Source organism: Bufo gargarizans, chromosome 5 (assembly GCF_014858855.1).
Source record: "Bufo gargarizans isolate SCDJY-AF-19 chromosome 5, ASM1485885v1, whole genome shotgun sequence".
NCBI lineage: Eukaryota > Metazoa > Chordata > Amphibia > Anura > Bufonidae > Bufo > Bufo gargarizans.
This window is the reverse complement of record NC_058084.1, coordinates 125,487,156-125,511,570: the sequence shown is the minus strand read 5'-3', so window position 1 is coordinate 125,511,570 and position 24,415 is coordinate 125,487,156. Positions and strand designations below refer to the sequence as shown.

Sequence of the window (24,415 nt, the reverse complement as noted above, 5' to 3'; positions counted from 1 at the left end):
AAAAAAAATTACCTCACTTTCCTGCACCCGCTCGGAACCAGCACTGTAGAAACGTCTTCTTCCCCGGGCTGCAGTAAATCACTTATTGTTTTAGCTGCAGCTTTAACATTCTGTATACTGCTGCAGCTAATTACTGGCCTCAGCAGTGTATGGTGAGAAACCTCTGAGGCCAATGATTGCCTGCACACAACAATACATCACTGACTGCAGCTCGGTGAAGAGGAGTGAGCGACGGTGCTAGGTTGGAGTGGGCACAGGAAAATACTTTTTTTTTTTATTATTTCACTAGGCTTCTGGCCCTTTAGTAAAATAAAGATAAACTTGGACAACTTCTTTTAAGACCAGGCCTAAAAACATTAGCCAGACTTCTTTCATGAGAGCCTATGACCAAAGCCTTCCTTTTGAGGGATATGTCAAGCAATCCCCCACTCTATATATCTGACAGAAGGCTCCGATGTGATATGAACACATTTGAATTGCACAGTATCTTCTCAGTATATTAAATTAATACATCTACAAAAGTTAAAAGGGATTGCCAAGCTTTTATTAAGTGATGGCCTATTCTAAGGACAGGTCATCACTAGTTGATTGATGGGGGGGGGGGGGGGGCACACTGCTGCTGAATAGCTGTTTGGGTCAACTTTTTAGTGAAGGGAGCTCATTACTCAAGAGCTGCTCCCACTCAAGTCAATGGGAGCAGCACTGCAGTGACGAGGTTGGTCCACTGCAAAGTATACTGTGCTTTGTAGTTGTGGAACCAGAACTAGACCAAAACAGCTGATTAGTAGGGGTCCGGTGTCTCAGCTTCTGAGGATAGACCATCACTTAGTAAAGGCTGGACAACTCCTTTAAGATTAAGTGAATTACTAAAGGTTAATCAGAATCAGAATACATTAATTTGGCCAAATAATTTTGCACTTACAAGGATTTTGGCTTGGCACTAAGATTTAGTTAATTGCTTGACACATGCCAGAGGGAAGAATTATATTTTTTCTCAATGGAAACCTTGACCTTTGCCTGATCTCTGCTCATTTCTTAGACCTCATTCACACAATCATATTCCTGTCAGTATTTTCTATCAGTAATTTGTAAGCCAAAAGCAGGCATGGGTCCATAACACAGAATCTTTCCATTATACCTTTTCTCTGTTTAGGTTCGACTCTTGGTTTTGACTTACAAATAGTTATACAAATTTCTGCCCAGAATACTGATGTGTGAATGAGGCTTTGTAGTTTAGTTTTTTTTATGTCCATACACATTAGGTTAGACTGGTAGGCACAACAATATAAGGACCCTAGTCTTAGGTTTCTGGACTTTCCAACCTAGAAACAGTAGGAGAATGAAACTGAATTGAAAAGGATGCTTATACATATGCTAATAGGGAAACTGAAGTGTTGGAAGACGACAGAATATGTATTGACATATAAACAAAATCTATATCATAATGTCAATACCTACAATGATTGCTAGAACATTGAAGAGCCACAGTCAGGACATGAACCATAGTGAGCCAATGGTATCTTGGCAAGTTGAGACAAAAAGGCATTGTTCTCTAAGGAGTGCAGCAGCAACATTGTTCTAGAGATCTATGGGGTCTGAGCACTTCGACCTCCATTGCTACTTCTCACATGTATTGTTTCTATGACACATCAGAAGATAAAATAGTGCACATTTAATATAGAGGATACAGAGAACGTACACCAAACACCATGCCTTTCTAAATTCCAGTGATGCTACTATAACTACTAGATTCAGTAGGCAAATAATAATTCTGACATTTTAGGGAGGAGTTAGGAAAAGATGGTTGGTTGATTATATACTAGAGATTTCAGATTTTCTGCACGGTTAATCTGTGAAAGTTGTCATTGTGGATGACAACTCCATAAGCTAAAATGACAAATCACTGACTGATGGTCTAACCAAGGCTGGGGTTCTATTAGTGGAGTGAAAATCCATCATTTGCTACAAATGACTTTCCAAGTATTGCCAAAAACTGTACTCGAAAATTACCAGAAAAAATCCAACTCTGGAAATCAATGTGTTGCAAAAATGTGCCGGCAGTCAACAGAAAGCAATATATCTGTAAAGAATAAATCAAGGCAACTTGATGTACTGTAGATTTCTTGAAAACTTTTCACTCGTTCTTCCAACGAGCTTTCTCAATTCTGAGTGACTGTACAAGAATTCTTGTACAGTGAAACGTTTTCAAGAAATCTACAGTACGTCCAGATGCCTTGATTTATTCTTTACAGATATACCATGACCTGGATAAATGAGAACCTTCACAGACAACAGAAAGCAATGTAATGGACAATTTAAAGAGGCTTTCCAGGACTTTAATATTGATGGTCCAGGAAACTAAACATTGAACATCATGGAGATCAGCTATCACCAATGTTTGGAGCAGTACTGTGCATGTATGGCCACTGTTCCATTCATACTACTTCAGAACTCAGCGTCAGGACCACAATTCTATTGATCTGTGAGGTCCCCCAGCATTCATACATTTATCATCAATTCTGTAGTCATGACAAATGTTTTTTTGTGGGCAAACCCCTTAAACGGGAGGCTGTCCCCAGGAAATTATCTCTTAAACCAGACAGAATACCTTGTAGGGCTATCTCAGCTGAATATAATGATACCTTAATTTTGCTATCCATTGCTTAATTCTGGAGAAAATGTACTACTTTTAAATCAATATACAAGTGAACAGTTGACCTCAAGCCACCCTGTACACCTTTGCTCCTCCTGTTTCCCCTACCTCTCCTTTGTGATGGCCAGGTGAGATAACTAGGCAGGTACTTGGCCCTATCAATCAAGAAGTAGAGGATAGGGCTGCCAGAGGAAGCAAGAGGAGCATGGGCACACAGGGGCCTTAAACCGGCCCTCGGTGTACTTTACTGCTCATTTGCTTATGGTTCAAAAGTCCTATTCTTCAGAACGAAGCAATGGATCACTAAGAAAGGTATCTCTACATTCAGGTGACCTACAGACATTGTGACACCAGACACAAAGACATTGTGTCTGGTTTATCAGTGATTTCCTGGTGAAAGACTCAATTTAACTAAATTAAACCAAAGTATTCTTGAGGTTATAGTCATAAACAGTGCAGCATCTATTAAAAGCATAACATGAGGGCAGGGTGAGCATTCACTAATGATATGATGTGTGCCCAATGAAAATAGTTTGCATATAATACTTTTTCTAGAACCAATGTCATGTAACATTTAGAGCATTAAGGATCAAACATCATTGGCCTCCAGCACCAACTTGGTATCTCAATCAGCCATAGCAGGCTGCTTACTATTGTATAAGGCCCCCTTGTGCAATAAAAACATCTTTGACATCTGCAACAATGTTCAGATAAAGTAGGTAGTATATGTGCAGCTAGCCCAGGAGAGGAGAGGAGTCATAGTAGAATGGCGGTTGCAGTTGTTACTCACTCTGGGATATGCAGTGATGGGAAGGGTGCATCTTTCTTCCCTGGTTCTGGGGGTTTTACTGCCTGATGCTGGTTCAGGGTGCTCTTGACAGTGGTGGATGGTGAGGTGCAAGGCAGGGTCACCTGCAGCAGTGGGCAGAGGTGGTTTTGCAGTAAAACAGTTCTTTACTGAAAATTCAAGTTCAAACACATACAGCCTACATAGACTGGCAGTTTTTACACAAACGCAATATCCACAGTACTAACAGGGTACATGGCTGCAGTAATAGTTAAAAGAAACAGGCGTCTCTTTAAAGTATTTTTCCTCACACTGCACTTCTCTATCTGTCTATAGCATAAACATCCAAAACTTTCTCTTGTACAATGCAACCACAGGGCAGACCCCCACATCAGACTTTGCTCTGCACCTTTTGTACAGGTTGCCGTACTCAAAGTTAAGGTTACTATAGGTGTCCACTCCAGTATGTAGTATGGTGGCCATATCCAGATTATGCCTTTTCATATTCCTCTTGCTATGGAGTCTAGAAGATTCTGGTCAAGCAGTTTATCCCCACAGGGCTTCTACTCGCACCTCCTGGTAACAGTGGAATACATTTTGGGTTTTCTCAGGTCTTTCCCTGCCTTGCTCTGGCCAGTACCTAACACGTGCTGTCTTTACTCTCAACTGTGACACTTAGTACCAGCTCTACTCACTTCTCTGTCTAGACTCCTTCTCCCTATGGGTAGAGGAAACAGCCCTACCTAGTGATGAATTAATACTAACTAATAACTTAACTGCTTGGTATACAGAAAATGCATAGTTACATCACAAATCATATTTGTAATAGTTTTGCAGGCTACACAGAAAATGCACACATAACCCTTATGCCGGGGGAACCACTGCTGTAGCAGTATCATACACATGAATAGCAGTACCCAAGATATCCCAGCAGAACATCGAAGAAGGCATTATATGGCCTCCTTTAGCTTGCCATTTTCTGTGAATCCTGGTCGCATCTATTCCCTAGTTAAAGGGGTTATCTAACTCCTATAATGACCCCCCCCCCCATGCCCAAGCCCCTCATATACATTATACTTACCTGCTTCCTGACACCCGCGTCATTCCAGATCCCTGCACTGTCTGGTCTGCAGCTACATATCCCCATACCCAGCAAGCCGTTGCATACTGTGTGTTCTGTATTCTACCATTTCCAGCATTAACACTGTCAGCAATTCTTCCTACAATAGCTCTTCTGTGAGATTTAACTAAATGAGCTAGACTTTACTCCCTACACACCAACACATCAGTGAGTCTTGGGCCTCAACGACGCTCTCACCAGTTCACTGGTTGTCCTTCTTTGGACTGTTTTTAGTTGGTAGTATTGTATACCAAGAAGACTCCATAAGAACTGCCATTTTGAAAATGTTCTAACCTATTCATCGAGCCATCTCAATGTCGCCCTTGTCAAAGTTGCTTGATCCTTACACTTAGCCAATTTTCCTGCTTCCAACACATCAATCACTAGAACTGTACACCCGCTATCCAATATATCCCACCCCCTGACAGGAGCCATTGTCATGAGTTATCCAGTTTTATTCCCTATGCTATGTTCCTATAAAAAGCAGGGGCGTAACTATAGGGGAAGCAGGGAAAGCGGCTGCTTTGGGGCCCTGACCCTGAAGGGGGCCCATCAAGAAGGAGGAGGACTAAAAGACTTTGTCAGGGCCCCCTCAACAGTATTACACAATGAAATTATATACAGTGTCAGTATAGACAGTGTAGAAAATTGATGGAACAACTGCCGGGCCTGGTCAGAGAGAGTGATCTTTACTAGCCACAGGAATGGGGGCGGTATGAAAGGAAGGGGTTGCAAAAAAATTACTGGAGGAGGGGACCCCATTCAAAAATTTGCTGTGGGGCCCAGTCATTTCTAGCTATGCCACTGATAAAAAGTACAAAATAAATATCACATTTTATAATTCTATAAATGTGTAGATTTCTGTAAACTTTCATGCATGCTTACAATAAGGGACATAACCAGTAACCATGGGACTCAGAAGCAAAACTTGTGATGGTGCTCTTCTTCACCATGATTACCTTTGGCAGCAAGGTCCTCATGCCAGCTGGTTTTCTGCAACCCTGGTAGTTACAACCCTGATTAGAATGATGCCAGACAGGTTGTCCACTGTATTTAAAGTATCTCAGCACACAATTATGAATTTATTTAATCTAGTAAATCCTTATTGTGGTATTATAGAACGATTCATCTGAATCCTGTCATATACTGCACTAGTAGACATATTGGCAGTCCTACTCGTTGACAAGCAGAGCTATAACTAAGTATTCATTGTCTTCATGGGAGTGGTGGGTGGAACCCAAACCTTACTCACTATTCATCATACTCCCTCATAATTGATCACTGATGAAAGCACAATGCCAATAAATGAAGGTTTAGAACATCTTGAGATCCTGTGTAAGTCTTAGTTATCTTGAGTATTTCCTAGTATTGAAACTAACTGAAATCCCCTAGCATGCCACCAAAAAAATATTCATATTTTAAACATATTAGATATTCAGGACACTCACAAGGAAAAGATAATTCCAATAAAATAGACTTACAATAGATTTATGTTCCTTAAATATAATTCCCTATAGTTGAAATATTGCTGTATTACATTAATGAGGACTAGCGAAGCTTAGCTTGTGGATCTGTTGTGAGGAGCTCTTAACCACTAGAACATCTATAATAAACCCTTTTGTACTCTAAACAAGTTCTTCTGCCCCATAGCTCTTGCAGCTAAATGTTGTTAAAGGGACATTAGACCCTTTCACAGGGCATGAAATCTTATTTTTTCCAGTTTCTTATGACAACATTGACCAATACAGGAACAGTTGTAATTGGATAGAGAAGTACTTTACACAGGAGCTTCAACCTTAAATTGCTTATTTGTTCACCTGATTGGACAACAACCAATTCCTGGTGACCCAAGCACATTCTTTCATTTCATAGTGACCCAGTGATACAACATTCAATTCAACCACATCCAGTTTATAATAACTTTTCCTGATGACCAAGGAACACAGTTTCCAACTATCTGACATGGTGGAAAGTTTTATGTTTCTTTATTTAAAAAAATGTCCAGAAATTTTTTCAATGATGGCCCGTCTATGGGATAGGCCATCACAAGCTGATTGGCAGAGGTCCAACATCCCATATCCACACCGATAAGCTGGTCTGTGCAACTACATCAACAGAAATCAGGGCCAGAGCTACAGAGCAGTATCATCTTCTTAATGGCGGGAGCTTGTTTCTACAGCACTGTTGTCGTTGACTTCAATGGCTTCCATTGACTCTCATTGAGTTCAACAAGTCCTTATTTATTACAGCTTGACTTGCCGGAATACCATATTATCATAAAGTAGTGGTAGAAGTCAACCAGTTTAAATGAAAAGAAATGAGTTAATGAAATGATAAGTATTACAGTAAACTGGAGGGTAGTTTTAATTAAATCAAACAAGCAAACAGCAATGGGTATATAGGTACAGTGTGCAGTCCATAGTTACCCAGTAGCAAAGTCCTTGTTTTTGAAGTGGCATAGTCTCCAGTCCCTGTGATCCAGTGTTATAGTGTCTACTCTATAGTAGACCTACTATTGTAGACACTATGGTAGACACTCTATGGTAGACACTCCATGGTGCTCAGTCTCTTCTCTACTGATAAGCTAGTGCAGATAGGAAATACACAAGATTTTGCCAGTGCACACATACCCCTAACAAGGCCTAGTAGTATTTATTATGCCACTAAACTAAATTGGGTGCTGCAGATACAGTCATAATTACAGAAGCTTCATTCTTCCACACCCTCTACTTTCAAGCAGCCAGGCCATGCCTTAAAGGTTTTGACTCAAATGTACGGCTGGTAAAAATGGGTGGTGTGCAACATATATGCCTCTGGCATTCATGTAAAGTGTGATTCATCATAAAGGGTGTGGATTGCTTTTCTCTCATGATACTTGTGTTTGTGCCCAACCAAAAGCTTTTTACCTCTGAGCAATCCTTCCTTCAATCTTGATGTCAGTCTCTCTATTTCAGCACTTTGTGATATAGCACGCATTTTAGAGTTACTGTCAAACCTGAAGTTGTTAGGTTTGTATGACCTCTGAACAGTGTCTATATATGGACAATACAAAAGTGACTAGTAAAAATAAAAGGCATGTGGTCTTTGTATACTAACTTTATGTTTCCTCTAAACCTCTCAAGGTTTTATACTTACACAGAAGTCTATGTGTAAGAACATTTTACATTGACATCAAACAAAACACAAAAAGTCATGTTTATCAAGACTGTACATGTGTTTTCTGGAAACCGGCGGATACTTTAACCAAAAATAGCAAATATGTACAGTATATGTGGTGGTCAAACTCTTGTCTTCTGACAAAGTCAAATGGTTATTTATCACATTGGTTGAGATGGGTCTATTCAGCACCTTTGACTTGTTCTTTTGCATCTCAAAATAAATCCTTCCAAAAAGATCTTGTCAGCAGTCAAACCCATCATTCCATCCAATAATGGCACATCTCTGACTGTAACTTCATCCATTGTTTATGGAGAGACTGAAGAGCTCTGTTGGGTGGCTTATCTGCCCAAGAACAATAGGACTAGATAATGTTAAAACATCCAACTTGTTGCAATATGTCCAACCCGTCTCTACCATTGAGGCCCCCATACACATTAGATGGTCCTGCTGGTTTGACCAGCATATGCACCTAGCAAAAAAGAGAGAGTAAAGTTGCTTCATTTTGTTTTGCTTTTTTACCAACAGTCTATGTATATTTTACTATAGTCATAATAATTATATGGTTCACAACACAGGAACTTAAACTAAAGGAGAGGTGGTCTCATTTTGGATCCAATATTGACATTAACATGGGTTAGAACTGCTGTTTTATGACAACCCTATTACTTATAGTCGCTTTTAGTGCATCAATATGAATTTCAAATGGAGCTTCCAAAGGAAAATATGCAAAGCAAATGATCCCTAGTGAGTCAAATTCTGAGACAAAGGAGATCACTAAACTGTGAGATCAATATACTGTTGCACCCAGATCTTCTTACTTCTCCCCGTTTTGTGGTCCTCTGTAAACTATACATAGTATGTGAGCTGTTTACACATAGTTTGGGAATTCTCGGTAATGTTTTATTGTGTACTGTGAGATAATTAAAGCTGAATGTAAAATTTTATATTTTACATCCTGCATTTAATGTATGTACTGGGCAGAGTTCCATCTATCTGACACTCAACAAGCACTAAACAATGCAGCCTCACTAAAGGGAGCAGGCGGTCCTGGATATTTGTTGACTAATCTTCCCACTTTGGCTGGTGACAAGTCTTCATGTACTACGGTGCCATCAGACACCTCTAGCCAAAAAGTAAGGGAAAGAGATAAGAAAAGTTAGATTGTTTTGCTAGATTGCATGTGATATGTATTGTGAGACAGTGACAGGAAGGAGTGATCGGGGAACGTTACATTTTTCCAAGATTTCTGCCGGATGTGTACTAGGCCCCAGGAAGTATATATCTCTTCCAAGGAAAGCTGAATGGGATGTAAGGAATCCTGGAAAGCTAAATATCCCTAGCAAAGAGTAGTTTGGTAAGGGCCTTGGTAAGTGCTTTTTTGGACCTGTTTTTTTATGGAATGATGAGTAGGTTGGTAGTGGGGCCTATCATTCCATTACTGGCTAATACAAGTTTTCTTTTTAACACAATCCAGCTCATTACTGGGTTATTAAGGTACAAGGTGTACATTAGAAAGGAATAGCGATCTGAGGAGAGAGAACCTGTTACTGTGATCACTAACGTCAAAGCGGACATTTACTCCTGATGTGACCTAACACACGTTAATGTAATTTTGTTTGAATGGTTGGTGCTATGCCACTTGTCAGGGCAACTTATATGTTTAGCCAGCTGGGCAGTGATTGATTTTTATTTTGGGGCCTGAATGTAAAGGCAATACTTTAATTTTGTCCAAGAAAATAAAGAACATGCAAAGCCCTGTTTAATTTGACTGCTTTGTCTCTGACTGCGATTGATCCCATTTGCCTACTGCTACAGAGCTAATTCATACAATATGGACAGTGAAAGATAGAAAGCTCTGACTGCTAGCTAATGTCTATGTTCACCTTAATCTTCATCTTAAGGCCTCTTGCACATAAACGTTGTACATCCGTTCAGTGCATTGGGGACCGCAATTTGTGGTCCCCAATGCACAATCAACGTCGGCAGTGGCTGGGACAGATCGAGACCCATTCAACTTGAATGGGTCCGCAATCCGTCCGCACCGTACTGCTTAGTGCTCCGTAGTGCTTCAGTGGGGTTTCCGATCTGTGCTTCTGTTCCGCATCTCTGTGATTGCCGACCATTCAAGTGAATGGGTCCACATCCATGATGCAAAGTGCACACGGGCCGGTGCCCATGTATTGCGGACCCGCCACACTCAATACGGGCACACAACGTTCGTGTGCAAGAGGCCTAAAAGAGAGTGTATTAGTTCAAAAATCGCTTCTCAATTAAGCATAATACCTTATAAGTCTGCTTCCCCATACAATAAACATACCTTTACTTGGTAAGAATCCTTTGCTGTAATGTGGAGAAATTAAGCTTTTAATCTGTACACCAGGTATGGCCAACCTGCGGCTCTCCAGCTGTTGTAAAACTACAACTCCCATCATGCCCTGCTGTAGGCTGATATGGGCATGCTGGGAGTTGTAGTTTTGCAACAGCTGGAGAGCCTCAGGTTGGCCATCCTTGCTGTACGCTAATCAGAATTCGAGAGCATCATTGGGAGGGGTCCCACTATTTGATATACCATCGCTCTGCTGCTTTCACCACCCAGCACCCCCCACTCTGCTTTGACAGGGCTAGGCTTGCCTACATCATTGCACCTGGCTCTGAAATTCCACAAATGACCTGACTGTTGAATCTTTGCTGCATATGCAGAACAGGCCTCAGTCCTGGCCTGGCCACTGTGGACTGTATTGCGTATGCGCAAAAGTTTGAATAGTCAGCAGGTGCAGGATTTCAGAGCCAGAAGCAATGATGTAGAGGAAGTCTGGCCCTGTCAGTCAACGCAGAGTGGGAGTCACTGGGTGGCGAAAGGGGTGAAGCAATGGTGCATCAAACAGTACAGACCCGCCACAGTGCACTAGGATCTTCATGAGCTTTCAGACAAAAATAGGAATTTCTCCACATTACAGCAAAGTATTTTACAAATAAAGGTATGTGTAACGTATGGAGAATCAGCTCTATAAGGCATTATGCTGAGTTGGGAAGTGACTTCTGAACTGACTCCATTTATACAATAATCTCATGTCAAACAAAAATAAAATGAGGCAAGACTCTAGAATTTTGCTTTATTATTAGGATGTTGCTGCTGTATTGCATGATACTAATTATGTCCGTGAGCAGCAGCATTTTTAAACTCTTCTCATTGGTTTTCAAAATACAGCAGCATGACATAAACTGTATATAAGACAGTAGTAGCAAATAGGTTTTGGTGGGGCACAGCAGAGTACAAGTCTAGTGCTATCAAAGCGGCCAGTAACATGAGCTTACCATAGCGGAGTACAGGCCTAGCGATCTCAACATACAGTACGGCAACTAACTATTATTTTCTGAAGAAGGTCTGCTGAGAGGTTAGATAAGTACTTCAAGAAAACATACTGCATAAGGCTCCATGCCCACGGCCGTGTGCGGGCCGTGGAACCGCGGCCTGGATCCCTCCTGAGAGCAGGAGCGCACGGCGTCACTGGTTGCTATGACGCCGTGCGCTCCCTGCTGCCGTCACAGTACAGTAATACACTGGTATAGATCATACCAGTGTATTACTGTATTGCGGCAGCAGCAGGGAGCGCACGGCGTCATAGCAACCAGTGACGCCGTGCGCTCCTGCTCTCAGGAGGGATCCAGGCCGCGGTTCCACGGCCCGCACACGGACGTGAAACACGGCCGTGTGCATGGGGCCTAAGGTGAAACAATTTATGAACCTTAAAGAGAGCCTGTCACCGCTCCTGACGCACCTGTGTAATAGCTTCATGCCTTCCCCATGTAATAACAGTTCTGGAACATCTATTCTTATGGCTCTATGTTGTGCCATTCCTTTATTATTCCTACTAGAAGTTATGAATGAATTGCTAGCAGTCTGCAGTAAGGGTACAGAGGGGAGGTTACCAGTTGGGGGGTGTCCCTGCACAGTCTGACTCTATCCAATCAGTATTATAAATACAAAAGGTATAGTGGCTCACCCCCCTTTTTATACAGTGGTAGAGGTGCTCTGCTTTTTGGTGACTCACTCCGTCACAAAGTTATTGTAAAAGAAAAAAGCAGGCACTCACCATCTGTATCATAGGTTCACAAGTTAAAACACATTTATTTAAAACATAAATAACCATTAAAATGTATATACTGAGATGAAATGTACCCAATAAAAATGTCCTAAAGATATATATACAAATGGCACAGGTTAGTCTAGCTGTTTATTAGAAAGAAAATGCTACTATTAGTTTCAAATTAGCGCTTTGCATTCGATATACAGTGACTATAGGACCATTGTAGCCTGCATGTTGAAATAGAATATAGTTACGTAATAAATAATGAGAAAGTAGTATTTCACCTATTTAAGAAATATAAAATAAGAATAAAAATAAGATAAAAATATATGAATCTTTATGGGTAGTGCAGTCTATAGCTTTGCCAAACGCGTTTCGAGGTCTTCCAACCTCTTCCTCAGTGGTCAACTGAAGATTCATCTTATCTTTTGACCTCCATGTAAACTCAAAGGAATCAGAAAAATACCCTCTAAAAAACTCCACAATCACCGCCAACTTGGCATTACAGGAGAAAGTATCACATGACCTACCCTCGCATCACGTGATTCACTGCAAACCACGTGGGATGCCATCCCCGCCACGGAATTTACAGCACAGACTGATTCAACAAGAGAACCGGCATAGAGAGTGGTGCTTCAGAGGAAAATAAGGCCGGGTTAGTGGCTGCACACCGGGTGGGACGCCCCCGATGTCAGCCTATATACAAGTTACTAACAAGACTCACTATTCAGCTCACTGGACAGAGATCCGTATTATAATTTTTGGCTTTTGGTATTTGTTTCCTCAAGAAAACTTTCTTTCCCCAAAAACTTTTTTTTACACATGACGTTTTTGAACTTTTATCACTAACCATAAAGATTTTCGTTTTTTATGTACTCAGCTTATACTTGGCCTATACCGAGCCAATATAAAGTCATATCTACACACTTCAACCTGACAAGATATCGGACAACATTTTGTCTCAACCACCTTTTAAATATTGCTATGTACTCAGCTTTAGGTACTCAGCCTTGATGTACTCAGCGAATATAAAGTTATAATTGCTTATCACAGGTTTCATATACTCAGCGAATATAAAGTTATAATACCTAATCACAGTCTGATATATTATAAGAAGATATTGTTATTTAGTCACAGTTATCTTTGAATACTTCACATCACCAATTGAGGTTTTTCAGAATCTGAAATTATTTCATCACCAATAGAGGTTTTTGAGGATTGAAAATTATTTTTTCTTAAATAGGTGGAATAATAGATTCTCATTATTTATTACGTAACTATATTCTATTTCAATATACAGGTTACCATATTCACTGTATATCGAATGCAAAGCGCTCATTTGAAACTAATAGTAGCATTTTCTTTCTGATAAACTAACAGCTAGACTAACCTGTGCCATTTGTATATATATCTTTAGGACATTTTTATTGGGTAAATTCTGTCTCAGTATATACATTATAATGGTTATTTATGTTTTAAATAAATGTGTTTAAACTTTTGAACCTATAATACAGATGGTGAGTGCCTGTTTTTTTCTTTTACAAATCTATCCAATCAGTGCTGCCATGTTCAGACTAGGTACACCCCTCCCCCCCCCCCCCCCAACTGGTTACCCTCTGTACCCTTACTGCAGACTGCTAGCAATTCATTCATAACGTCTAGTAGAAATAACAGAGGAATGGCGCAACATAGAGCCATATGAATAGATGCTCCAGAACTGTTATTACATGGGGAGTGCATGTAGCATGTCACTGGTGAAAGGTCCTCTTTAAAGGGAATGTGTCATCGGAAAATGACCTGGTGTGTATATTTTTTTACGTTCAACATATTTTTTTTATCATTTTTGATTATGTTATTTTTAATTTTCCATATCACTTTTTATATTTAAACTAAAATAAAAAATCCAGCATTTTTTGCAATGGCCAATATGTCTAATAATTGGCTAATAAACAGGTATGTAATAAAAAAGTGTAGGGGATAGAGAGAGAAGGGAATAAATAAGGGGGGTAGAAGACAGTTCTTTATACATTCATGCAATCACAGAATCCATGTACGGTATGTTCAGATGAACAGTTTTACAGATTTTGAAGACTGGTCAGAGATCTGCGTGTGAATCTATGTTATAGTGAATATAACATATTGTATAACATATTGTATAACATCACACATCTGCGTGTGAATCTATGTTATAGTGAATATAACATATTGTATAACATCACACATCCAACTTCCCTACAGTGTCAAGCAAAAACTGTGTTGGGTTTTCTCTTCCAATTTTTTCAATGAAACTGGCATCTTCTACTGTCCCATTTTATATGTTATAATTGGCGCGCTCTTGTTCCATAGTATTTATGTATGGACTATTTCTAAAATGACCAGAAATGGGTTCTAGTATATTCATAGATCGCATAACCACTTGCAATTCTTATTATAACCGAAAGTGTTTATTTGTTTTCTAGATATGTTCGCAATGCAGCTGTAACTGGAAAGTCCAGGTAACCTATACTGTTTTTAAGTATTATCGTACACATATTGACTTTTGAACTAAATTCATTGTACTATGTTATATCAGCACCAATCACATTGTATTAGGATGGGTAATGTTAAAGGGGTTGGCCACTTTGTGGCTACTGTTGACCAATGTGTTTGTAAGGCTACTTTCACATGTGCGTTTTGCATTCCAGTTTGGAGATCCGACAGAGGATCTGAAAACCGGGGCAAGACGCTTACGCTTTCTCCCCATTCATTGTCAATAGGGACAAAACAGAACAAACCAGATCAGGATGTCTTCCGTTACAGTTTGTTCAATGTTTTGACCAGACACAAAAAACGCTACAAGCTGTGGTTTGGTGTCCGGTCTGCGAAATGGAACAAACCGGATCCGGCACAAAAAACAATGTAAATCAATTGTGCCTGATCTGGGTTTTTTTCAGATTCGAAAAACTGGATCTGGCACCCATTGGCTTATGATGTTTTGTTCCAGTTTGCTCAGTTTCATTCTAATACAACCACTTCCAAATGTATTAAATCGAAATTAAGCGTTTTTCTCCAGTTGTGAGATCCTCTGCCGGATCTTAAAACTGGAATGCGAAACACATATGTCAAAGTAGCCATATACTATAATATGACACTTATTAAAGGGGTTATCCCATCTTAGACAATGGGGGCATATCACTAGGATATGCCTCCATTGTCTGATAAGTGCGGGTCCCACCTCTGGAACCCGCACCTACAAGGAGAACGGAGATGGGGAGAGTTCCAGCTCCCCGCCTCTCCCATTGAAGTTAATGGGAGCGCACCGCGCATGCGCGGCCACCACTCCCATTCATTTCTATGGGTCCGACGGAAATAGCCAAGCCAGCGCATGCGCAGTGTGCCCTCCTCCACTTTCTCTGCTCCGTTCTCCTTGTAGGTGCGGGTCCCAGCGGTGGGAACCGCACCTATCAGACAATGGGGGCATATCCTAACGATATGCCCCCATTGTCTAAGATGGGATAACCTCTTTAATATAGCCTTTGTTGATAATCTGCACCATTTTCTATATTTCATAAGATATGTCCTCTTGTTTGCCAAGTATTTTGTGCTGTCCACACAGATGTCCGGTCCATAAAATGGCTGCTGATGGAGGGTCATGTGACCAGGCAAATCACCTCCAATCAAATACACTGCCCCCTCCATCTGCACTTCCACTGTTGGAAGTGTATTGAAGGTGCAGTGTTTGAATGAAGGAAGCTGAGCGATGTGTCTGGTCACAGGACTCTTCATCCGTGGCCATCTTATGGACAGGAACTGTATGTGGCCAGCAGAGTAGATCTGTCTAACCTGGAGGCATGGCTTATGAAATATACCAAATGGCACAGAATACCAACAAAGGCTATGTTAGTAGTACCATACAGTCATCTTACATACATACTGGTCACAAGGAGCCAGAAAGTGGCCAACCCCTTTAAATACTTTTGTGTCAAAACGGACAAAAGTATTATAGCAGTGATACCTTTACTAGATAACCAAAAACATTATATTTTCAAGCTTTCGGAGTACAGAGGCCTTCTAATCAGGCAGATTTACAGAAGAATAGCAAAGCAAGAAGCAGTTCATTTGGAAAACGGCCTGATGAAGGATCTTCTGTGCTCTGAAAGCTTGAAAATATTATTTTCTTTTAGCCAATAAAAGCCTCATTATTATAATACTTTTGTCCTTTTTAACAACACATACATTTTTCTGGCTTACACAGTACCACACCATTTTTGTAATATATCGGTATAGGTAAAATGTTAAAGGGGTATTTTAATGATTACATTTATTAATTCAGGTACTAGGATGCTTAGCATTTTTCTAATGTGCATCTATTAAAAATTTTGCTCACAGACCTTAATTATATTCACGTATTATCTCCTCCCTCTAAAAAAAAAGGTACAACCCATTTTAGGAGTGTAAAATGCACCCATAGGGGGGCTGGATAGGACTACATTTCAACATGCCCAATCCTTTTGTTCTCAGAGGTGGAATGCCTTCAAAAGTGTCTGGCAGCGGCTCATTCCCTGCCCCTATTGAGAACACATGCATGCTTGGTTAAGCCAAGTGTGCATTTGTATGGGGGGTGTCGGAGAGATAGCTGTGAGCTGAACATGTGCTCTGTAGGAGTATTTGTTTTCTATCCACTGATAACAAGCAGAGATCTTAAAAATAGTGAAGAATCGAAAGAAAGAGGCCCAGACCTACTAATATGTCTGCACCTAGAATCATACAAAGTAGAGCAAATTGGCACAACTCTGGCATAGGGTTCCTTCAAAAAAAAAATTGAACTTACTTGAAAAGGAGATGGGGAGTTGCAAGAAGGGTGTAAGTTAACAGGAAAAGGATATGGCATAAGATAAACCATTTAGCGCCAAAATTGTACCATAATTCTGGCATAAACTTCTCAGTAGCCAACCAATGGTTGGTATAAAGTTAAAGAAAGAAAATGTCTAGCCATGTGCCTCGTTTATCTTCAAGTCTGAGCTGTTGTGATAAATCTGGGGCAGGTCTAGACATTTATACAATGTATAGGGTTAGTACATCTTCCCAAGTATATATTAGGAAATTGCAGAACTACACAGTGATTAATGGTCACTTCATAATCCAGAAACCCGGCATGGATGACACCACTGAACTCATGAGGAGAATAAGAGACATGTTAGTTACCTCTGGTGTCTTTTACTGTATATAGGTGGTAGAAATAATGACCTCTGTCAAATATCTGTCAAAGGTAGAGGAACTACCTGCCATTATTCAGACAGTTCCTCTGGTAGGAGATGCTGCTAAATTGGTAGGGTCTTCTAACAAAAATCTAGTGTCTGTGACTGTCAAGATAAAGTAAGAAAATAATTTCAAAGAGCGATGACTGAGGTAACCGAAAACCATCTTTTGTCCATTGTGTGCCTCTAAGCGGGGTTCTGCAAGAATAGGGGGGATATGTAAAAGGAAGATTACTCACCTGCTTCCCGATGCTGGCTCCCCGCTCCTTCTCCTAACGGCCTGCTATGCTCCGTCACTGAAAACATCCAGTGTAACGCTGTCTGCAGCCAGTCACTGGCCATGGCGGTGAATGGATCCCCTTGCATCATGTAACTTTTTGTAATGACATAAAGGGAGTCAGTCACTGTCAAACCAGATGTTTTCAGTGAGGGAGCCCTGCGGGGCATCGCAAGCCAGAAAAAAAAGGAACGGGGAGCCAGCATCGGGAAGCAGGCAAGTAATCTTCCTTTTATAGGTTTGGCCAAGTGGGAAAGGGGGAGGGGTTTGCCAAACCCCTCCCCCATTCTTGCACAACCCCTTTAAAAATATAATACTATTGTAAAAAAAAACATATCAAACCATAGTATATGACACATAAAATATGGGTTACCTGAAAAACATAAAAATAATATTGTATTATTATTTTTTCACTTGTAATGTTTGAAGATATGTGAAGATATTAGATCGTTTAAGCCTACAAACAATTGTATTTTCTATCTCCCGTCTAAAGAATAACTTTTTAAATTTTGGGATAAATTGGGTTTTAAATAATGTGTAATATGTGTATAGTGAATTTTTTTTCCTAAAAAATTTATCTTTACCTTAGGTAAACAAAGGAAAAGGTGAAAAAGGTAAAATATCATGGGAAACCTACCATTATAGACGACAAAAGCGTGAATGGATTGCACCTCCAATGAATATAGAGGAAGAAGTATACAACACAGGCAGAAATCCTATAGCAAAGGTAAAAAATCTAAGATTGGCAGAAAAGCAACATTTTCTTATTTAGATATTGTGAATGAAACATGGCAGATGGCCCCTTAGTAGTTTTCGTACATTGAGCTACTCTCTACCTATGAGAAAAATGCATCTTATAGGTCGTACTCAGACTTGGCGCCTATGGTGCGGCTTTTGCAGGATTTTTTTTTTTAAACCATGCCAAAAGAGCAGAATTTCTGCAACAATTATGGAACATTGCAGCCAAAAAACGCATCATGCCTTCAGTGTGAATGCAAAATGTGAACACAGCCATAAATGCCTTGGCTCATAATGTATGTCTTATGCAAAGTTCTCCTTTGCATCTTCATAATCTAATGCATCATTCAGCATATACAAGTCGGACAGATGCATGAGTGTTTTACTATGTCCAGGCTATTAAACCAGTATACAGCGGTTGTGGGCAGTCAGGACAGCAGGGCACATCCATGGCTTTCTGACCAGAGCACAATTCATTACAAATAAAACATGGTTGTTTTCCATATGTATAAAAATGTATTATCTTTATGTTGACAGGTCCATTCTGACATAGAGGTGAAAAAAGGTACTATATTCTATCGAGTGTTCGGACAAGGTGTGGATCAGCCTCCATATGGGCTTTTTAAAATAGACCCTAGAACCGGAGAAATAAACGTGACTGAAGTTATTGTGGATCGTGAACAAATATCAATGTTACATGTAAGTTAACGTGACTTATAAGGGTTGTCCACTCCTTTTATACTGATAGCCTATTTTCAGGATACCCTGCACACCTGCACATCAACTACAGTGCTGCAGTAACCAGCTCCAACCACCAGGGTTGCCAACTGTCCAGAAATTCCTGGATAGTCCGTAAAAATAGGGGCTTTTTTCCAGTCTCCGTAAGAAAAAAATTTGACGTGTCCGTAATTTTGTTGAGGCTGTAGTGTTTGAGCAGGTCATTTTGATTGTAATTCTCGGCTTTTTAGACATTACAGTAATGCTGGTAATATGCTCATTATCAGTATCTGACCTATAGACCAGGCATCCTCAAACTGCGGCCCTCCAGCTGTTGCAAAACTACAACTCCCAGCATGCCTAAACAGCCTACAGGTATCAGTCTACAGCAGGGCATTGTGGGGGTTGTAGTTTTACAACAGCTGGAGGGCCGCAGTTTGAGGATGCCTGCTATAGACATTGTGGTGATTCGCTCTGGTAGACAGGGTGTGTGGTCGCAGTACAGAGGCAAATTACCAGTTCTTAAATCAAACTTTCGTGTTTATTCACACATAAAGCAAAAACAAGATGGCACTTTGCAGCATTGGTGTTAGTTCACACACAATAGAAAGTCCACATAGCTAAATTCACCTTGGTGGAAGTTCTGCCTCAGAAAGTCCAAATACAGGCTTCAGGTGGCCTGTTCCCCTGACACACGGGTCTCCGTTCTCAAGCCCAGCACAGGCCTCAGATCCCAGCACACAGACCTCCTCAGATCCAATGTCAGACGAAAGTAATCCTCTCCACCTGGCAGTGCTGGCTGGTTTTATGCCTGGCAAAACCCAGCCTGGATCGTGGGGAGTAGTCACCCACCCAGCACTTTGAGTACTTCCAGTAAGAGACGTCCTGGATCAGCTATTACAGCTACACTAAATAGCAAGGTGTCAAACAGCTACTGCTGTTGACACATGAAAACTGGCTCTTACTCCACCGAGGCCACGAACCTCAGTGACACATACCTTACATCAACGACGGTCCATTGCGCCTTCCTACAACATGTATTATATATATAATATTTATATTAATTATAGTTCAGTATAGTTTTCCAATTTGTCCTTAAAAAATGTTGGCTGTCTGTCATTTTTAGATAAATAGTCCAGAGAAAATAAAAATTTTGTTTGGCAACACTGCTAACCACTACACTGTGGATGGAGCTGTGTAGTTCCGGTGCCTACTTCCTGCTCCAGAGCTACTCCCAAACAGCTGATTTATGGAGGTGCAGGGTTTTGGACCCCCATCTATCTAAAATTAATGACCTATCCTAAGGATAAGCCATCAGTATCAAAGGAATGAACAAGCCCTTTAACTCACATGTAATGACAGATTCAATTATTGTCGGCCTAATTGGAACCTTTTTGTATTCTTTTTCTCTACCATTTCTCTATCATGTGTCGGTTTCATTTAAACTGGTGACTAAATATCTTAGTCCATGGATGTTCATTGGTTAAATCATCACCATTTTTATATCACTCATCGTCATCTGTACATTTATTATATTGTGTTAATGTTTATTCCAGATTACAGTCCATGCTGTAACAGCTTCTGGTCAAGAGGTAGAGAAGCCTTTACAGCTGCGGGTGAGGGTTCTGGATAAAAATGACAATCCACCAATATTCTCAGAATCTGTTTTTGTGGGCTCCATAGAAGAGAATAGTAAAGCAAGTAAGTAAAGGATGTTCTTAAATAAAGGGCACACCATGAAGGAATTCTCTATGACTGCTTTCTGGATGGTTCTTTATATCTCCATCCTCGTTTCTAAAATATGCAAGCCTTTCCTTTTCCACAGACAAATGTTTAGCAAATGTATGGAGAATGAGTCCAAGGTAAGAGGAGGTCAGAGATGGAATATATTGTGTGCTGTTTGAGTGAAAATTACAGGGTACAAGTCTCCATAATATGCTGTCCTTAAAGGGGTAGTAATGTTAAATAAAAACTTGGGCATCCCCTGTATATGCGCTAAAATAAAAAAGAACCAATACTAACTGCTTTTCTTCCTGTAGTTTCCCCCACTTCCAGCCATGGGCTCTGGTCCTCCCCACCGCTGACACCATCTTCCTGGCTGTAGCAGTGACATTTTGTACATACAGGTCACCATGCAGCAAATGACTGGCCTCAGCAGTGGATGACGCTACTGAGACCAGCGATTGGCTGTAGCAGTGTAGCATGCCACAGGCAGGAAAACAAAGAGCATTGGGGTGGACCTGAGTGCAATGCAGGAAGCAGCATGGAAGAAAAGAGGTAAGTATTCCTTCTTTTCAGGTACAGGGGCCAGGAGAAGAGTGGCCATAGACCCTACAGGGAAATTTCCCTGATGCACTCAGCATTAATTCATGTAGGAGCATCAGGAACATATACCGTACCAGCGGCCATATGTACTCTTCTGAATTCAACTGTATTGCAATCCTCAGAACATACAGTTTCATGCTGTGGCCATGCCTACTTGTGTTGCCCCACCTTCTGCCACTTTTGGACCCACCTACAACACTGGGCCAGCACCACTTTAAGTTCCCAGTCCGACCCTGTGAGTTTTTATTTACCTTGGACAACCCCTTTAAATAGGTCACCTTATTACTGTGACAAAATCAGATACAAATTTGATATATAGATGAAATTATAAATCAGATTAAAACAGGAAGACCATCAGGTCAGAGTGATCACTTTAGTCAAACAGATGTTATTATGAAATGAAGCTCCTGTATCCACCATGGTTCATTTAGTTTTGTATTTTAGATGCTCTTGTGATGCAAATCGTCGCCACTGATGCCGATGAAGAAAATACACGAAATTCCCAAATTGCTTACAGAATAGTATCACAGAGTCCCAGTGATCCTGCAATGTTTATTATCAATCAATATACTGGCCAAGTCTTCACCATGTCAAATTCGCTGGACAGAGAGGTATGCTTTTGAATTCTTATATCTTAAAGGAACAGCAAATCTAGTAATCAGTGATACAAGTAAACAGGGTCAAATTCTCCCCCCAGTATTTGTCAGATTGCAGGTTTTTCTGCATGTTCCTGATGCAGACATAAATACTGAAATAATTTCCTGGCGACCTGTTCTATATTCATCAAGTCTAGATTTCTGACAGCACTAGGTAGGAACTGGGGAAAGCAGGACAAACATACAGTACATTTTGTGGAGCTTTTATTATCAGGAGTAGTGTGAATATGAAGTCTTATTCTGCCAGATTCTGTTCCAGCAAGTGCCCAGGGTGGGGCCTCACTGTGAAGTGCTCTGTAGTAAGCTACTTCTCAGCCCCTCTTCTCTGCTCGAAATGACAGATGTACAAACCGGATTCCAAAAAAGTTGGGACACTAAACAAATTGTGAATAAAAACTGAATGCAATGATGTGGAGATGGCAAATGTCAATATTTTATTTGTAATAGAACGTAGATGACAGATCAAACGTTTAATCCGAGTAAATGTATCATTTTAAGGGAAAAATACGTTGATTCAAATTTTCACGGTGTCAACAAATCCCAAAAAAGTTTGGACAAGTAGCAATAAGAGGCTGGAAAAAGTAAATTTGAGCATAACGAAGAGCTGGAAGACCAATTAACACTAATTAGGTCAATTGGCAACATGATTGGGTATAAAAAGAGCTTCTCAGAGAGGCAGTGTCTCTCAGAAGCCAAGATGGGTAGAGGATCACCAATTCCCACAATGTTGCGCAGAAAGATAGTGGAGCAATATCAGAAAGGTGTTACCCAGCGAAAAATTGCAAAGACTTTGCATCTATCATCATCAACTGTGCATAACATTATCCGATGATTCAGAGAATCTGGAACAATCTCTGTGTGTAAGGGTCAAGGCCGTAAAACCATACTGGATGCCGTGATCTCCAGGTCCTTAAACGACACTGCACCACAAACAGGAATGCTACTGTAAAGGAAATCACAGAATGGGCTCAGGAATACTTCCAGAAACCATTGTCAGTGAACACAATCCACCGTGCCATCCGCCGTTGCCAGCTGAAACTCTACAGTGTAGAGAAGAAGCCATTTCTAAGCAAGATCCACAAGCTCAGGCTTTTCACTGGGCCAGGGATCATTTAAAATGGAGTTTGGCAAAATGGAAGACTGTTCTGTGGTCAGACGAGTCACGATTCGTAGTTCTTTTTGGAAATCTGGGACGCCATGTCATCCAGACCAAAGAGGACAAGGACAACCCAAGTTGCTATCAACGCTCAGTTCAGAAGCCTGCATCTCTGATGGTATGGGGTTGCATGAGTGCGTGTGGCATGGGCAGCTTGCATGTCTGGAAAGGCACCATCAATGCAGAAAAATATATTCAGGTTCTAGAACAACATATGCTCCCATCCAGACGTCATCTCTTTCAGGGAAGACCCTGCATTTTTCAACAAGATAATGCCAGACCACATTCTGCATCAATCACAACATCATGGCTGCATAGGAGAAGGATACGGGTACTGAAATGGCCAGTCTGCAGTCCAGATCTTTCACCTATAGAGAACATTTGGCGCATCATAAAGAGGAAGGTGCAACAAAGAAGGCCCAAGACGATTGAACAGTTAGAGGCCTGTATTAGACAAGAATGGGAGAGCATTCCTATTTCTAAACTTGAGAAACTGGTCTCCTCGGTCCCCAGACGTCTGTTGAGTGTTGTAAGAAGAAGGGGAGATGCCATACAGTGGTAAAAATGGCCTTGTCCCAACTTTTTGGGGATTTGTTGACACCGTGAAATTCTGATTCAACATATTTTTCCATTAAAATGTTACATTTTCTCAGTTTAAACTTTTGTTCCGTGATTTATGTTCTATTCTGAATAAAATATTAGAAGTTGGCACCTCCACATCATTGCATTCAGTATTTATTCACGATTTGTATAGTGTCCCAACTTTTTTGGAATCCGGTTTGTAGTAGTCTTCTAGTTGGATGCTATAGTCACTCAAAGAAGAGGGGAGGTCTATAAAGCAGCTCATTGCAGAGAACAAACAGCTCTTTACAGTAAAGCCCACATTAGGCACGTTAAGCTGCAGAATCTGGCAGAATAAAGGTTCATACTCACACTACTCCTGATAATAAAAGTTCCATAAAGGGTATGTTTGTACTGCTTTCCCCAGCCCCTACCTAATGCTGTAGGCAGTTTGTCACGGTAACTGACCCCCTGTAAGCTGTCCATAGAGATGAGATTTTGATCAACCACAATGTGGCCAATCAAATGTTTGTACGAATAATCCCACCAGCAACATTACAGACTAAGCGTCTATTCACACGTCCGTTTTTTCTTTCCTGATCTGTTCCGTTTTTTGCTGAACAGATCTGGACCAGATCTGGACCCATTCATTTTCAATGGGTCCTGAAAAAAATCAGACATTGTGCTGTCCGTTTTTTTTCAGGACCCATTGAAAATGAATGGGTCCAGATCTGTTCAGCAAAAAACGGAACAGATCAGGAAAGAAAAAACGGACGTGTGAATAGACCCTAAAGGTAGTCAGTGTAAAAAATACTGACTCCCTGGGGCTTGCAAGAACTGTCGAATTATCAAACGAATTTGGTTAGTCGTGCTCTACACTTCTACTTTCAGCCGATCACAGGAAAAACCTGTGCAACCTGACAGATCAAATTGTGAGCCAC

General features: G+C 40.7%; 1 protein-coding gene across 1 annotated transcript in view; it reads left to right on the top strand.

Moving 5' to 3' along the window:
- The window catches only part of LOC122938075 (desmoglein-1-like), a 51,063-nt gene that overhangs the window by 6,318 nt on the left and 20,330 nt on the right, over positions 1-24,415 (top strand). Inside the window, exons 2-6 of the mRNA XM_044293358.1 lie at positions 14,267-14,302; positions 17,911-18,048; positions 18,597-18,758; positions 20,333-20,477; positions 21,546-21,712. Coding sequence (XP_044149293.1) covers positions 14,267-14,302; positions 17,911-18,048; positions 18,597-18,758; positions 20,333-20,477; positions 21,546-21,712 — 648 coding nt within the window. The remainder of the gene's footprint in view (positions 1-14,266; positions 14,303-17,910; positions 18,049-18,596; positions 18,759-20,332; positions 20,478-21,545; positions 21,713-24,415) is intronic.